This window comes from Mytilus trossulus, chromosome 2 (genome assembly GCF_036588685.1).
Source record: "Mytilus trossulus isolate FHL-02 chromosome 2, PNRI_Mtr1.1.1.hap1, whole genome shotgun sequence".
NCBI classification, from domain to species: Eukaryota; Metazoa; Mollusca; class Bivalvia; order Mytilida; family Mytilidae; genus Mytilus; species Mytilus trossulus.
Window position 1 is genome coordinate 64,459,862 of NC_086374.1, and position 19,323 is coordinate 64,479,184.

Below are 19,323 nucleotides of genomic sequence, written 5' to 3' on the forward strand. Positions count from 1 at the left end.
GCAATATCCTGCTTTAAGATTACTTATAAACCAAGTTAGCAATTATCTTTGTTAATTGATAAAAAAAAACCTGAAATTTTAAACTTTGAAACACTAAAAGCAGGAAATGCTATTGTAAACAAAATTCAGATAGTTTTCAAAATTTGTAGCTGATTACATAAAGTTTTATCTTCATAGTTAATTAAAGCTCAAGTCTCTAACTACCGTATATGACTCAAAGAATCAGGAAGCTATATTGTAACTGTTCTCAAAGATTTATTATTCTTTTCATAAAGTTGGCAGAAAAAAGAAGAAAAGGTGACATGTTCATCTGTATTTGTGTTTTTGTCCATTTGTTAAGTACACTAAGATAGAAAATAGATATTGATCTTGTATCAAAACTTCATCCCACTTTGTATTACAAAAGAATGAAATGAACCATCACATTCCAAGGTTAAGGTCTTCAATGCTGGTGTTTAAGATTAGAGGTCAAAGGTCAGAGTTTGATAAATGATTTAATGTACAACAGTAATTGAAATTTCCCATATGTTGTTATGGAAATAAAAGGAAATATTTTTTTCAGTCTTTATCCTTGAGCCTCTCATTCTCGTTTCATTTCTTCCCTAGACATGTAGAAAGATTTTTTTTTTTAACAGAACATAAAAAGTAGAGAAAAGCAATCAAATGTTTTCTTGAACTATATCTGATAAAAGCACCGACTCAATGGGCTTAATATGGAAGACTGTACTGTTTATTTCAATTTGTTTTGTATTTTTGTCTCCTACTTTTAAGACTAAGCTTCTATGTATTGAAAGTAAAGTTACCATAGGTTTCATTTCATGGATGTATAGAACAGAGGAACTATGGTAACAAATTAATGATCAATACACTTTACCCAATGTGAAGACAAAAAAAGTATAGTGCTTTGCAACATACACTGACATTAATTATCAGGTACTTTTTAATGCTTGAACAAACACTTGGCTCATAAATTTTATCTAAATGAAGTTAATTAAAGGTTATAAACTTTCTAAAACATAAGTTTAGTGTTCAAGATTGTTTTAAAAAGATTAAGTAGGCACTGAAAGAGATAAAATATGAAGTTATTTTCAGTAAGAGATATTTTTGGCTTAAATTAGCTCTACTTGTAAAATTAAATGGGGATTTTTATTATGCTTCATGTTTCTTTATTTAAGTTGATGTTTTGACATACACTGTTCTAACTTGGTAAAATTATAGACATAAGGCATTTAAAACTGATTGGATTTTTTACTGGTAGATAAATATACACTAGACATGGAAGATACGCTTTGAATATATTGATCTTTATAGATGAAATAATCTGCATTAAAAAACATTTTGTTTTTTCTTCTGTGATGCACCAAGTCTTTCAATTAACTTTTATAACCATGAAATAAAGTTGGTTTTTTTTCAAAGCATTTTTTCAGACTGTAAATTCAGAAATGATTGCAACAAGGTGAATAATGTGACTCTAAGAGTATTGCAAAAATAAGAAACTTTCTAATTTTATTTCCAGTATCAGAATATAAAAGATCATTTCAAGAGAATGTATGCAGTGACATGCCAGGATCTTTGGTGTTACTCCATGATACTATTGTACCGGTAAATCAAGAAATCAAGTTTCTATTGATGGTAGGTATTTACATGTACTAGTTTGTAAATCTGTCCTCCTTGTCTATTGTACTGGTAAATTTTTTGTGAATCAGTTACAGAAGGACTTCTGTAATGCAATTTCCCTTAGGAACTCACTTTACGGATAAAATTGTGACACTTTTACTATGAAGTTTCGTATAAAGGTATATCCTCTAGTGGAAAGTTGAAATGGCACTACCATTTTATTCAAAGGACAAAACATATGGCAGAAAAATTTCAACATTTAAATGTCTGGAACTTTTTAGAGTGTAAACTTGTGATACAATTCTGTACTACTCCTTCGTACACTTTGGTCTCCCACAGAATTTAATATCGCTTGGGAACCAGTACATACACAAAACAAAATATTTATGAATATTATATATCTCCCAATAAGAGGTGTGGTTTGACAAACAGCTGTATTTACAATGTGCAACCTATACAGAATTTTAGTGAAGTTAACAGAAAATCTTGGATATATACCTAAGGGTATTATGCACCTGCTATGTTTTATCAGAACTTAATTTAAGGGTTTCTAATTCCTAAGCAATGAGAAGACATCTTGTATTTACAACTCCACCTAAATCTGGAGGAGTGACTGGATCATCTCTAATTATAGAATCTTAAGTACCTAGTGGTATTGTACACCTGTTTATTACTTCTCGACAGAATGATTTAGGGAATGCTTATGTCTTCAAAAGGCAACCCTCCTATGACTTTTGAGTAATATACATTGCAACTAAGGTAGCCAACTTACAAATTCTGCTCCTCCCTTACCACTGACTGGATTTTGATAACATTTTAATGCATTATATATATGCAAGTCAAGAGAAGCTTGTCCATTATTAGTTCTATTGAAGCAGTCACAAGTTATTTGTATTTCTGGATAAAGTTGTTTAACTATATTTTACAGTGTTGGTCTCTGAAATTGCTCTTGAACAATGTTCGTGTTTATGTTTTGCAGGGAAATTATTCCAAGATGGATACTATTGATATTAAGTATGGGGACCAGAATCAAGAAGTTATAGAAAAGAAAGATCCCTTTGAGTAAGTTCATATTTGAGTAATATCCACTTTTAAAGTAATTTCGAAGCCATTTTAATAGTGTTACAGCTTTTCAGTCTGCTCTCTGATGCCACCACATCATTCTCCCGTTAACCATGCTAATTATGGTGGTGTTTAATTTTTGCATTTTCATCTTAAAAGCCAAATATAATGAAATATAAGTACTCTCTTACGCCACCACGTCATACTCTTGTTGACTGTGTTAATTATAATGGTGTTTAATTTTTGCATTTTCAACTTAAATGCTAAACTAGCCAAATAAACTGATATATGACTTGCAGTCCAAATCCAAACTTACTGTATGTCCATATTTAAATCACTTTTTAAAGACTGAAAAATTATGAATATATTTGATAAAAAATTTCAAAGATCAAGTACATCAAGACTTAAATAAGGAAATTCCCCAAACAAGAAAAGGGATTTGATCAAAGTTTAATTATTTTTCATGGACAAATACCTTTCTAGTGATAAAATACCATAAACAACCAAGTGAATAATAAGATTTATATAGGCCAATTTTAAACTTTCTCCTCTTTTATCTTTTTAAGTGTCAAATTTATAGCCTGTCGTACAAACTTTATAAATATTTTATCTGTGTGTACCATTTCTGCATCCATAAGTGGTTTCCAAATATTTCCTCACCATATAGACTTAACATTTGACATGTAAAAACTATCAAAAAGTCGTATTTTATGGAAAGAATAATTATTGTAAATCCAGATTTTCTGTACAAAGCACGGAATTGATTTTAATAGTGATTTCCTAGTAGAACATATATTTGGATTTTGGCACTTGAGTTTCACACTCAAAATGTGTAACAGTTTACAATTAGAGAATTTTGATTTTAAATAAATGTTAAATCTTAATAGGATAAATGGGCTTAAGTTTATTTCAACAAAATGCCAATATATCATCGACAAGGATTTTGTCAAGGAGATTTTAAAGTGTTCAGTAAACAGTGAAAAAGATATGAACTCTTATTTTATTCTTTTGGTGGGTATTTTTTTTCATTTTATGTCTCAAGTAAAAATTTGCTGATACCACAAGGATCACTTACAGAAGTGCAGAAAATACAAATTTTATGTATTTATTGTAGAAAAAAACAGGAAGTCTAGCATTTGTACTAACATTTACTTTAGTGTTTAAATATTATATCATTCTTTCTGTTTGATTTTGTGTCACAAAAAATTAAAAACTACTTGATGAAATAAGATTTATTGTGTCATTTTTTGAGGGGAGTTTTTAAAAATGACTTGTTAAGTATTAAGTATCAACTGTCACCTTTATGATCAAACAAAATTGTGCATATTCATGCATAATGTCAATATTAGTATAGTTATAGACTGTAGGTATTTTGAGAAAGAACCAGCATTTTAGGCTGTTTGAGTAGGGCATGAATAAATTGTTGTCTTTTTATCACATTGTAAAAGAACTTGCAAAGTAATAGCTCTTTGGTAAGATTGTTGTCTCTGTGTCACATTCCGCATTTCCATTCTCAATTTTATGTGGTGAAGACTTAGAAACACAGTAGATGAGGTGAAAGTTCACGGTTTTTACATATTAATTATCATATATCACACAAAGAAATTTGTAATATTTTGAGTGGAGAAATGATGCAATTTGAGTATTATTTGGACTCTATTTTAATAATGTGAATATTTTAATAATGTGAAGGTGATAAGTAAAGTATTCAATTTATCAATGCTAATCTTTTGAGTATATAAATCAGTGTATGTCCATTAATAATTTGCATTATATATTCAGAAATAGCTTTACAAAAAATCTTCAAAAAAAATAAATTAAAATTAAGAATTTTAAAATGATATTGCAGTCTTAAATGCTGTGGTCCTGATTGGGGTAAAGTTTAGGGAAGATTAGTAGTCACATTAGATGTATTTGTTAATGTGAAATTGTAGAAAAATTGAATATTTATTGTTATGGGAAACTCTGATAACAAACTATATCTCAGGCCTTAGTAGACATTATATTGTTTGTTTTAAGAATTTGATTGATTAAGAGGGACTTAATCTAATCCCAAAGCTTTGAATGATGGAGGAAATAGTAAAAGCTAGACAAGTTTGTTGCACTAAGCATTATATGAATAAATGTAATTTCTGCATTTCAGATGGGAACATGTTTATAAAAAGGCAGGTTTATACAATGTTTTGGTCAGTTTCACCGGAGAGGAAGAGGAACCTATTGATAGTCTGATAGCAGTAGAGGAAGAAATTTCTGGACTAACTCTGACTGGACCAACTGTTGTAGAAATCAGAGGGTGAGTATATACGGATAAAATAGATTGACCAGTTAAATGATTGACATTTACTCAATTTACTGGTGTATAAACAAATGGGACTAGAGCTGAAATTGACTCTCGTAGTCTTCAACTTATATAGATATAGATGTGGTAAGATTGGCAATGAGACAACTATCTACCAGAGTTCAAATGAAGTGGATGTAGGCAATAATAGCCAACTGTACGGCCTTAATATGAGATAAACCCAAACTGCATAGTCAGCTATAAATGGTCCTGACATGAAAATATGAAACCAATTAACTTATGACTATCAGCAACCAAAGACAACCACTGAATTGGAAGCTTCTGACTTTTGGACAGACACCTTAAGTCTCATGTGGCAACCAAAAATAAGTGAAAAATGTGTGGATGTCTTTTTTCTGACGAAAAATAAAGGCTTTAAACATAAGTGGCCATGTGTCAGGCAACTTCAAGACATTGTATTGTATGAAATAAAGAAGCTATAAAATTTGACTTGAGATAATTGTAAAACCGAGTATTTGACTTTCCTCAGTAATAAATCTTTGAAAGAAGAATAGATAGATCTGCCAATTATCTGACAAGCAGGAGATAGAACACATGAAACCCAAGCCTTGTATTCTTGTTACTAAAGTGATAATAAAATTCTTCTGCAAGTTTCTTTAAACTTTTTTTGACAACTGTCTGATTAAAGTCTGTAGATTTTGCAGCTTTGCTTACATGTGGTTAATGTTATATATACGTGTTATTGTAGGGTTACCAAAATTTGGCATAATTCATCAGAATAATGTTTTATAAAAGAAGAACATTTTTTTTTTGAAGTAAAATGCTGTAAATTATAAAAATAGGAATTGTTTTTAAAATACCAAAATTCCTCTGTTGAAATGAGCAACTGACCATAGATCAAATAAAATTCAAAGTAAACCTTTCTAGATGTTAACACTTGCATTTCATATGCATCATATAATTCACTTGGTAATTTATCTACTAGAAAAAGAATGGTTTAATCACTTTCTTTTCTTAGGAATATTGAACGAAATAAGATAAACCTCAATGATAATGTTGAAACTTTTTTTAATGTTTTTTAAAAGGGGGGGGGGGAGGTTGTAAGTATGTTAACCAACGACTGGTGACTAGAAAGTAAGCAAATGGCAATGTTTCACGAAAAAAAATATTTGACTTATTGTTATATAGCGTGACTGACTTTGCAAATATGTCTTTGTGATTGTATATGTGTTTAATGGATAACAATTATAAGTAACTACTTCTATGTCAAGTCATGCTTACTACTAATTATTAAAATACTTATTTTGATATATGACTTTATAATTCTGACATATAAAAGAAATTCGATATAAAACAGAAACTGGTGTCACACGAAAAGTTAAGCTATCTTCTTGAACATATCTTTAGGACATGATGTTTCCTTGCACTTGATGACTTTGCATAATTAATCTACATGTAACTTTTGACTGTTACAACCTTTTGACACTAGTAAGTGGCATCAGACACAAACATTTATATTAATTTATAAAAAATCCTGTTTGACTTTATGGTGCTATGTGAACTCAATGTAAAATTGAGAATGGAGATGGGGAATGTGTCAAAGAAATAGCAACCTGACCAAAGAGCAGAAAACAGCTGAAGGCCATCAAGAGGTCTTCAACACAGCAAGGAAATCCAGCACCTAGAGGCGGGCTTCAGGTAGCCCCTTAACTAGTTTCATTTGGGAATATATACAATTGATACTAGAATACATTTTTATACGACCGCAAATTTTGAAAAAAATTTCGTCGTATATTGCTATCACGTTGGCGTCGTCGTCGTCGTCGTCGTCCGAATACTTTTAGTTTTCGCACTCTAACTTTAGTAAAAGTGAATAGAAATCTATGAAATTTTAACAAGGTTTATGACCATAAAAGGAAGGCTGGTATTGATTTTGGGAGTTTTGGTCCCAACATTTTAGGAATTAGGGGCCAAAAAGGGCCCAAATAAGCATTTTCTTGGTTTTCGCACTATAACTTTAGTTTAAGTTAATAGAAATCTATGAAATTTTGACACAAGGTTTATGACCACAAAAGAAAGGTTGGGATTGATTTTGGGAGTTTTGGTTGCAACAGTTTAGGAATTAGGGGCCAAAAACGGGCCCAAATAAGCATTATTCTTGGTTTTCGCACAATAACTTTAGTTAAAGTAAATAGAAATCAATGAAATTTAAGCACAATGTTTATGACCACAAAAGGAAGGTTGGGAATGATTTTGGGAGTTTCAGTCCCAACAGTTTAGGAATTAGGGGCCAAAAAGGGACCCAAATAAGCATTTTTCTTGGTTTTCGCACCATAGCGTTAGTATAAGTAAATAGAAATCTATGAAATTTAAACACAAGGTTTATGACTATTAAAGGAAGGTTGGTATTGATTTTGGGAGTTTTGGTCCCAACAGTTAAGGAAAAAGGGGCCCAAAGGGTCCAAAATTAAATTTTGTTTGATTTCATCAAAATTGAATAATTGGGGTTCTTTGATATGCCGAATCTAACTGTGTATGTAGATTCTTTATTTTTGGTCCCGTTTTCAAATTGGTCTACATTAAGGTCCAAAGGGTCCAAAATTAAACTTAGTTTGATTTTAACAAAAATTGAAACCTTGGGGTTCTTTGATATGCTGAATCTAAAAATGTACTTAGATTTTTGATTATTGGCCCAGTTTTCAAGTTGGCCCAAATCGAGGTCCAAAATTAAACATTGTTTGATTTCATCAAAAATTGAATAATTGGGGTTCTTTGATATGCCAAATCTAACTGTGTATGTAGATTCTTAATTTTTGGTCCAGTTTTAAAATTGGTCTAAATTAAAGTGCAAAGGGTCCAAAATTAAACTTAGTTTGATTTTAACAAAAATTAAATTCCTGGGCCTCTTTGATATGCTGAATCTAAACATGTACTTAGATTTTTGATTATGGGCCCAGTTTTCAAGTTGGTCTAAATCAGGATCTAAAATTATTATATTAAGTATTGTGCAATAGCAAGTCTTTTCAATTGCACAGTATTGTGCAATGGCAAGAAATATCTAATTTCACAAAATTGTGAAATAGCAAATTTTTTTTTAATTAAGAGTTATCTTTCTTTGTCCAGTATAGTAAGCAAGAAATATCTGCAAGAATTTTTTTTTAATTGGAGTTATCTTTCTTTGTCCAGAATCAACTTAAATCTTTGTTATATACAATATACAATGTATATTCACTTTTTACTACCAACTGATAAATTTAAATAATCTTTACCATTCAGTGATAACAAGCAGTTTTTTTACATCTTAATATTTTATGATGTATTTAAATGAGTAGTAATTGTTGCAAACTCCATTAGAATATTTTAATTGAAATTAGTTTTGGAATAAGGGAAAGGGGGATGTGATTAAAAAATTGGGTTCAATTTTTCTCATTTGAAATTTCATAAATAAAAAGAAAATTTCTTCAAACATTTTTTTGAGAGGATTAATATTCAACAGCATAGTGAATTGCTCTAAGAGAAAACAAAAATTTTAAGTTCATTTGAATACATTCATTCTGTGTCAGAAACCTATGCTGTGTCAACTATTTAATCACAATCCAAATTTAGAGCGGAATCCAGCTTGAATGTTGTGTCCATACTTGCCCCAACCGTTCAGGGTTCAACCTCTGCGGTCGTATAAAGCTACGCCCTGCGGAGCATCTGGTTTAAGAGGTGAAAAAGGTACCAATGGGTAATGACAAACCATAATTTAATCACACAGATGAACCCATGGTCAAATGATTAGACAACAAAAAGTAACAATTAGCATAACTTAACACAGAAAACTGAAATTGAATAACACAAATCTGGGGGGTGAACATTAGGGCTTGGTATTCTCCAGGTACCAATATCATGATTGAAAGTTTAAAGTATCAAATAATGGATGTAACTTTCTGCCAAAATATATGTATGAATTTTTTTTTTGTACAAAATTGACTTTAAGAATATCATCAAGATATCTCAAGTTAGTTGTAAATTTTGCACTGTCATGGCATTCTTTTCAATTATCATATTTCAATAGTGGTATGGATTCCTTGAAAATATTCATGTTCATGCATAAGGGTAATATCATTAAATTAATATAACTTGTATCATTAGGGCCATGTAGACTCGTGTGGTATATGAAGAAACATTAGTGTAGTGAACTATAACTGTTCTTTAAATCTGCTTTAGGTATTTACATTTATGCTAGATAATAATGTTTATTGGCTAATAGTCTCATGTCTATGCAGTTTTATGTCTCAGTATCACAGAAAATAAGTTAGAAATTATTGTGGACTTTGATATTGTGCAGCCCAAATAATGGCATTTTTTCATGTAGTATTAAATAATATTTTGTTAACTAGAATTTCTCACAAGAAATATTTACATAAATTACATCCTACTTATCAAATTTATTCTTGTGCCTGCTATGTTTTAACATGTTATCAGCATATAATGATAATATGATGTAAAACAAAACTTTACTATGATAATAGAGGTAGTTTTTCTCATTTCTATGAATTATTTATCACATAAAAAGGCCATAGTTTATATTACATATGAATTACGTGAACTTTAAATGTGGATGATATAAACTGGAATCATATGCAAGTATTATATATATAGGGAAATATCTTTTTTGTTTCTTCATGTTTCGTATTACATAACATTTTTAAGAATACGTTTTCCCTTTTTCACAAGGTTACAAGATAAGGGAAAATATACCAGCATTTGCAGTGTGTTAGATGGGAAGTTATAACATATTTCTTTGAAGCGTATCAAGGGCCAGTACTTGGTTCTTACTTTAAACACTCATATATATATATATTATATAGTTTTTTCTATCATTCTATAAAATGTCCATTCTTCATGACAAAAGAAAATAAGTTTGATGGCAATTGGCATCTATCTGCTCTATGCATTTTTTCGTGATTTAAAGTTGTCTCATAAATAGTCCAAAATTATTTCATCAAAATTCTAACAGAGAGAAAGACATTTTACAAATCAGCAAAAATATTTTTGATGTAGCATGAATTTCCTTCCTGTATTACATAAAATTGAAAAGGTTTTCAAGGTGATTTTGAAGGTAATTAAAACACTGGCATCCTCTGTATAACCAGATGTTTCTGTAACTTGATGCAGGAAACCTGCACTTAAAGTTGTTTTTATAAGGGAAACTAGTAAAACATGGACCAATTGATGGAATGGAATTAATGTTATTATGAGGCTTTTTAAAAGTTCTAAATGTGCTATGACTGACAATTTACTACTATTTACTAATGATGAAATGACAAGGAAACAAAGACATAAAGGTCACGATACAGCCTTCAACACTGAGGGAAATTCATACTGTATAGTAAGATATGAAAGGCCTTGCAGATGAAAAACTTCAATCCTTAGGTATCTATGATAAGTGTATTACAGGAATCACTTTAAGAGAAAAAAAAAAAAATATGGCTCAGCTCAACCAACAATGATCAGATTGTTCTGTATGAAAGAAGATTTGTCAAACAACTATACATAATAAACTTTTTATTGAGCCGGGATTATGTTGTGACTTTGTTTTAGAGTATTCCATTTTTGAATGTAAGAAGATTTCATGTTAGTGTCTTTCATTGAGTAGACACTGGGGATGTGAAAGTTAATATTGTAATAGGTTTCTGATTATATTGGAGCAACATAGCCATCATTGTGGTAAGGAAACCTTTCTGTTATAAATTGATTAAATTATAGAAGATGTTGAAATGGTAAAAAAGTTTAATTTAATGAAACACAAGGTATATTTTTAAAACTTGGATATCCCTGTATTTTCTTTCTACAAGTAATTGATCTGTCTCCTCAGTCATGGTTCATTCGCCTTGAAATATTTGCATAGTTTGCACATTACTCAGGTGAGACCTGTTTATTATTAATTAACTGATAAACATGATAAACTAAAAAAAAAGAAAAAAAAAAAATCAATTCTGTTTCTTCTTTATAATTATGTGTTTTTAAACATTTGTGGACAAGTTTCACATTTGACAAAAAAAAAAATGTTTGATATGAAGTTTTAGATTTAAGATGTAAAGGAAAAAGAGAAGTCAATGGTGGTACAGTTTGGTCTTGGTTAATATATTAATGGAGAATGAAAATCATGTAAACGTTATCTTGTTTTAATGACATCACAAGAACAATGTTCCACCTATGATGAATTATACTTCAAATAATTCAAGTATGATAAAAAACACTGTGCCCTGATTTAATTAATCTTGATAACCTCCCTTGATAAGAGCTTTATGAAATAAACAGTCTAATAGTTTAAACCCAAAATTAAACCCTTTTAAAACAAGATTTGACATTTCAAGTACAATGTTTATGTCTCCACCTTGTTTAATATCATGTTTTACCATTCAAAACTCTTGTAAATCTTTGTAAAATAACCTAAATCATAAAATATCCATGATATAAGAAAATTTTGTTTAGGTCAACACTTTATAAAAATGCCTATAAACTGATAAACATCATTGAAAGTTTGAAATATAAAAACCTTGATCCTTGTATGACAAATTAAAGATTTCTTGATCATGACATTAATTGTTTGTCAGTTAAAAGGAGATTAACTATAGGTTTTTGTATAAACTGAAGAAAAGTACTTAAAGTTACCATATATCATGTATATTGACAAGAGATTTTTTCATTAAAATAATTTACACAGGTTTAATTAGCTAATAGTCTACATGAAAAGAAAGGGTATTACAGAATATCTTCAGGCCCGTAGCCAGGAATTTCCAAAGGGGGGTTCGTTGGACTCACAAACTCAACTTTAACAGTCACAATTCGAACAGAATATTGACTTTAACAGCGCTTATTTGTTTTCAATCCCCCCTGGCTACGGGTATGATCTTTCACATTCCATCCAACAAGAGTTATCTCTCTTATATAAGTGTTCACTCCCGTTACAAAACAACTTTATAGACTTGTTAACATCCAGGATTTATGGTCTCTGGTTGATACATGTCTCATTGTCAATTATACCACATCTCTTTATTTGAATATCATGTATATTGGACTTATTTTAGAGTTAACTTTGCAAAATATTATGACCCCAAATGTTCAGTCAATCTCTCTATCATATTCTTTTATAACAAATGCAGGGCTCTTTCTTTCATCACTTATTCTCTAGTTTTCTGTAGAAACCCTCCCGTAAATATAAAAGTGCATTACAATATAATATACTAACTTTTAACGCTTAATTTAGATTATTGTTCAAGAGAAGAATATTTTTAGCATAAATTAAATGAATTATTCATATCCAGTTGTGTTTTGAGTTTGATTATAACTATTTTAATTACAGGAAATTACATTTTGGCATGTAATTGTAGTTATAAATAAAACCATGTTATTCATAAAGGATTCTTGTCAATATAATCATGTGAAATCTTATTGTGGGTACATTAATTCATGACATTGAGGTTGGCTGTATTTATAGATAGGATTTTATTGGTATGTGCAAGATACTCAACCAAAAAACTAACATGGAGAACTTGACCTTATTTAACTACATCAGTTTAATTTGAAAATTGGGAAATTGAATGCTGCAATATGGGCTATAAATTAAAGGACTTAATGTGAAATAAAAATTAGATGGTTTTCTACACTTGGCTTTTAAATTTTGGTTTTGAACTTTTCTGCAGCTCTAAAGACTCAACAAGTTTGAAAAGTATTAGTTTCTTAAACTGAAAGAAGGAAGTGGCAATTAAAGTATAATTATCAAACTGGTGAAGACTATTGCAAACAATGGTAGAATATCCTAACATCCCTAAAAATGATACAACGTGTGTCAATTTAATCTTATAAAAATAGAAATGACTTAACTGGATTTTCCTCTCTCAGGAAAGTACTAGAAAGTAAGTTTTAAAATATTGATAAGTTAATGACCACTTTAAAACAGTCATTGGGTTTTTATTAATTGACCTAAGATGAACAAATGATTAGAGCATGACCTTATCTTGTGATGATATTTATATACTTATAAATATATGAATGTCCTTTCATACTTTCATTCTGCGCACATTTTGTTAATGAACACTCTTGTAATAGTTGTGAATTACTGAAGAAGGAAAAAATTTGAAGGGATTTTTTTTTTATTGTTGATAAGTTTAATATGTGATTGTGTCAACACTGAGTAATTTCCAGGAAATGTTGTTCATCTAACTGTAGTTTTGAAAAATATCTTTTTCTACGATAACACCATGTTTATCAATTGTGCGGAAAACTGAAGTTGGGTATGTTAGACTTATAAGTATTTTTTGTTGTTTACCATGATGCTTTCCTTTTTAGAATTATTTTCAGCAGAAATTTTACTTTACAGGCAATACTCAAAAATAGCTTTCTAAAATTATTGGAAATGAGATATGTGAAATATTTTTGAGTAATACTAAATTAAATGTAGATTGTGTTTGGTATCATTTCAGGTTAGGAAGACATCATATATGGGATGCTTCAACAGAATCGGGAACAAACATGATATACATGTGGGATTTTGGTGGACAAGATGTCAAATATACAACTCACAACAAGGTAGGATACATATTGGAAGACAAATTTTATTTTATGTATCAAAAATATCTGAACTTAAATAAGCTTGCTGTTCAGTGTGTGGCAAGGCTCTGTATTTAAGGTCGTTCTTTAACCTTTAATTGGTTACTTTTAGAAATTGTGACTTCAAGGGAGAGTTGACTCATTGGCATTTATACCACATCTTATATTTATTAAACCCTTGTTTTTTCCCATTATGAATGAAATAAAAGAGAGCAACAACTATTCTATTTAATGCATTTCAAAAATTTAATCTTAACAGTATGATAAAGAATATTTAACTAATGTTTTAGAAACTTGTACATGTTATATTGAAGTAATAAAAATATGTTTCGATATATTAATAATTTGAACTCTTGACATAATTTAAAGACATACAAACTAACATTAGATTAATGATAAATACTGTAACATTATCCTTATTAGAATTTTGTTTTAAAACACTCTAAAAACAGATCATTATTTTCGATTAATTACTTTCATTATTCATGTTTATCTTCCTTTAAACCGATGAAAATCATAATTTTACTTTATCACTTCCTGGTTGGCACTGATACTTTTCTTAATTTCTTGGAACGAGATTGATGTTGAATTTCAAAAACTAAGCTTTAGATATTTTTGTTTTAAGATAAAAATTGGTTTTGTAGTGCTTGTGATTTTTTTATTCGATCCTTCTTTTAAGTGGACTTTATCAGCTATCATCTGAAGAGTGCCTCCAGGTGTGGGATTTTCTTACTGCATTGAAGCCATATGATGGTGACCTTGAGCTTTTTCTGCCCATTTGTTGGGTTGTTGTCTCCTTGACACCTTCCACATTTACGTTCTCAATTCTATTTAAATTTATTTAGCCATTTTTGTTCAATATTGGTGTGTTTCTTTCATTACAGTTTTCCAGAGGATTTGATATACCTGGTACACATTTACTGAAAGTGACTGCATTAAACGACATCAGTCAGCAGTCTTCTAATCTGACCGTTGTTGTCCAGTACCCAATTGTACAGGTCAAGTTAGCTGCTTCTCCTGTTATCCTTGGAAAACCAACAGTCATCAATGTAAAGGTTAATGGTGGCAGGATTTTTTTTATCAAAATTAATTTTGGCGATGGTCAGATAGAAACATTATCATCAGAAAATGAGACTTTAAAGATTACCACAGAAAATCCCCCAGAAAGAGGCTTGCCCAGATATTTGGTATCTATTCATCATGTCTACAAGTCAATTGGAGACTATGAGATTACAGCCAATATCTCCAACTTGGTATCATACAAAGAACAGACAACTCCATGTACAATACACGAACCAATTATTATAACCAGTGTAATAACAGATTCTCCTACAGTGTTCCCTGTCCCAGGACAAGTCAATGTCACAGCATTGATAGCCTCTGGAAAAGACTTGACTTTCAAATGGGAATTTATGGACCAAGATTACAGCATTGTTTCTAAAGTCAGGTATGCAGACAATTTTTGTAATGGTAACTTCTGACACAGGCCATTTTAAAATAAATAATGAAATGATTAAATGATTAATAGAAAAATATCAACAGGAGTGTTCAGAATTCTAGTTTCTATTTAACAGTGCTTTTCTTTAATGAACTTCGTCTCCATCCTCCTTCATGGCAGAATTATAGTATTCTACCATCTTTAAATGAATCCTTAAGATGCAAAAATGTCAAGTACACGATACGGATTGCAAAAAACAGTTTAATTTTTTGTAGGTGACAATAGTAGCCTTTTCAAGATTCACACTTCTGGAAGTTGATTTTTAGAATGAATCCTTCTTAAATTAAAGAAGACTTATAAGGACAGTACCGGTAGTATTTAAACCCCAAAATATAGGTTCCTGATGCTTTTTGTCTCATCTCAGCATTAAAATTACTTCTCAGTTCTATTACGGCTAAGGAAAATATATAATTTTGCCTTGAATATAATGCAGAATGCACATAGTGTCTGCACATAGTGTCTACACATCAACCAATCAGGATTTGACATACACTAAGGTGTTGTCCAATGATATTCAGTGGGTAATTGTAACCTTTAGGCTTCTAGAAAACCTCAATTTTATTTTAATGAACATTGACCTTTTGACCTTATAAAGGTTTTATATAAGTATGTGTCATTAACTGTCAAGTGATGCTTGGATATTTCCTGAGTAGCTTTTCCTACTTTAATCATGAAATTTGTATTGATGGTTTAAGTTTTCAAAAAACTTTTCATATCTTTTATAAAAAAAAATATGATATTTTATGAAATCACTGGATTTAACTTAATAAGAATTCATAAAGTGCTTTTACTTATAAAAAATTAAGTGTTCAAATTTTATGTTATTTTTAGTTTAGATTTTCAACTCTAGACTTTTGATTTGATCTACAATTTTTAACTTTAATATCTGAATTAGCTGGTCATCAAACATAGATTTTAACTCCTCCTACCAACTTAAAAAAAATCCCTTTCCTCTGTAATTACATTAACCATATCTTGGAATTCTTTGTAGGTTTTATATTTAGTTCTGTGAAAGAAAAATTCTGTGACATACTTACTGTGATGCTTTGCAAGAAAAACAGATTCTTTCTAATTTAGATTTGTGAATAACAGTCTTTTTGATCGTCCCTAGTTCTATATAAAGAAATCTGTTGATTTTTTTGTCTGTTTCTAAATGAATCTATTTTGATGGTTATTGTTCCGTAAGAAAACAAGCTAATAACATATGATTTCATTTATGGTAGGGAGAAAATAGCCTTTATGGTTTGGATTGATAGCCATATCAATGGCCGTGTTTCTAAGTGATACTGGGTAATTGATGGAAAATTTCATTATCGGAGTCTTAATTGAGTTTAGTAGACAAGAATTTTATAGAAAAGAGTGTCAGTTTCCGCTAAGTACTGGTCTAATGGAGCCAATTGTATTGACAAAATTATGTTGGCTTTTTAAGAAAGGCTGAATACTATAGAGTTAAGTATTTCAATCAGATGGCTTAAAATGGAAATGAAAGTCAGGATATGAGTGGTTCGAGGCTTTTAACAGAATATAATCAGAGGCAGTTATGATTTAAAGGAATGAAGCTAGCTGTGTTTGTGGCGTGTTTCATATGAACTAAGTATAGGAATTACTTGTCCTATTTAAAGTCCATCCTTTTGTTTTTTTAAAGGCAGTGCTTTAAGGCCTGACTTTCAAGTCATGAGGTTCATCTTTCCTTACGCAAATCTTTGCTGGGGGTCATTTTGCAAGAAATAGATCCGGAAATGTTTAAATTTCTCCTCTACTATTTGTGGTATGAAATGTTTTTTTGTTCCTTTCATTTACATTGGGAAATAAAGAAACGATCAGTGTGTATTGTTCATTTTAAAAATCTGTTAATTAATGTGTCTTTTGCATTATAAGCAGTCAATCTGATTACAAACTATCATTACTCGAATTCCGTGTGGAAAGAGGTCCGTTGAATTTCGAGTACTATTTGCGATCTAAAGATATTTTAAAATAATTTCACTCGTTGATATAACATGATATTACAATTAAAAGTCGACTGACCGTGAATTATATTGCATAATATACAATTTAAAGTATTTCTGTACGTGAAGCCGTATGACGTTATAGTTATTTCGGTCTCAGTTATGTAAAATATGAAATTATCGTTCCTGAATAGGGTTCGACTAATTAAAGACAAAAAGCGTCAAAAAGTGAAAAGAAGCGACAATAAAATTAAAATAGCGATATAATTAATTTAGCGAGAAGAAGCGTCAAGAAGACTATATATATAGCGACTATACATAAATAAAAAATATCTCATTGCAACAACTTATTCGCAATAGATATTAAAGAAAACATGCATTATTTTTTATTATAGGGGTGGTTATAAAACATTTTTTATATTACTGTACATTGATAGATAAAAATATGTTTTTATTAAGAAGAAAGGGATTGTCTAGTTTTTAATAGATATAAAAAAAAAAAATGTTTTATGCACACGCTAAAAATTGGCCATCAAAACAAAAAAAAATCCAATTTCCTTTTAAAAGAATTTATGATAATCAAAACCATGCAATATCATTTCCTTTCTAACAGTGAAATTCTTCTTTTTCATAGGGACATATTTGATAGGTGTAGTTTCACCCTATCACATCAAATGAGAATAGCCTCGTGAGAGAATTACGATTCGCTTGTCCCTTGTTAGTTATTGTCGCTTCGTCACTAAATTAATCTTCTTGTCGCTGTTTGTCTCTAAAATTCTTCCTGTCTCTTATTAGTGAGACCAGTCAGTTCCGTCCTTAACTTCCGTTTTTGCACTGCAAAACAACCACACAATTAACGATGCCTAGTCCTTGTTGGTGTGTACCTGAGTGTCATTTAAGAGGAGGACTTGCATTTCTAAATGACTTAATAAGAAGGAAAGGTTGGATCAACGCCATGGCTCAAACGTAGATTGTCACGTGCGATGCAATCGTAGAACCCATATCAATCATCTGTTGTTTGCAAGGCACATTTTACTGAAAACGACTACGTTCAGGAAACTATTCATGGTAAAACTTTATTTTCTTCAAGAAATATATACTGTTATTTATATAATCGCCATGCAAGTAAACCAAAGTCTGCTTGCAACCGCAATTATCGTTTTAGAATAAAAAAGGGGGTGAATTCAAGACGTCATAACTTTTGGGATTACGATTCAATATCATATGTTTGACATTTTTTGGTTAATACTACAATTGTATGGTTTTTCTACAAGAGATATATTATACTGATAATTATTTTAGCAGTAATTATGTTAATTTAGGTTGTAATGACAAGAATTCATGAGCTATGCCTCAGGCTTTCTTGAAAAATATCAATGACAATGTAAACAGGAACAAAACATTGACATGAATGATGCTTTCTACCTATGTTATAGTTATTTAGGTATGTGTGTTGCACAAGTCTTTCACAAGTTTCAAAAAAGCTAATGTTATAAAACTTTTTTCAGGGCACAAACCCACTTTAAAGAGACTTGTCTACTGCCATTCCCATCCTATTTTCATGCACCATTTGTAAGCAAGAGACTGAATGGTTTACAAAATTAAAAATCAGGACAGTGTCCCGTTAAACCAAAAGAACTAAACTGGATGAATATTGTTGGAGAAATCTAGAGGAAAGTTTTGATTTGTGAAATTGGTTTTCCTGAACAGACATTCATCCTGCAGGAAAGATTTATAACTGTCCACCACCAACTGACGAGCTAATGTTGAGCTTCACAGATGGAATTACTCAAACACCATCAATGCCTATGTTTTCAGCACAGATTTCACAAATCATGACACAGCTGTGCATTTTTTTATACCTGTTAAGAGTTGAAAACTAAATTTTATTTTTATATAAATAAACATATATTGTGTCATTTTAGAACTTGTATTTTGCCAAAGGATGCATGAATGAAAGTAGTGAAATTAATTTTGCTTTGATATATAGATTTGAATTACAATTGTTCATGTTATTGTAATGCATATAAAAATAAGTAGATGTGGCACAATGTAAATATATGATATTCTGTGAGTTTATCAAACTAAAGGGGATAAGAAATGGGTATAAGCAGTTACAGGACTGTACTACTGTACAATCTCCAACAATGAGAAAAACTCATACTGTAAAGAGAATTTCATATTTACAAGTAAGTTTTGTTTTTGCATCTAATAATTTTCTTCTATTGTCTTAAAAGCAAATATGGGAAGTGGTTAAAATGCTAATGAGACAGCTTTTATGGCCACTAGATGTCATTGTT

General features: G+C 30.3%; 1 protein-coding gene across 1 annotated transcript in view; it reads left to right on the plus strand.

The window, feature by feature from the left end:
* Positions 1-19,323, plus strand: part of LOC134707773 (polycystin-1-like protein 1) — a 195,324-nt gene that overhangs the window by 63,059 nt on the left and 112,942 nt on the right. Inside the window, exons 8-12 of the mRNA XM_063567812.1 lie at positions 1,517-1,632; positions 2,597-2,679; positions 4,823-4,972; positions 13,453-13,558; positions 14,464-15,026. Of these exons, the coding sequence (XP_063423882.1) occupies positions 1,517-1,632; positions 2,597-2,679; positions 4,823-4,972; positions 13,453-13,558; positions 14,464-15,026 (1,018 nt within the window). The remainder of the gene's footprint in view (positions 1-1,516; positions 1,633-2,596; positions 2,680-4,822; positions 4,973-13,452; positions 13,559-14,463; positions 15,027-19,323) is intronic.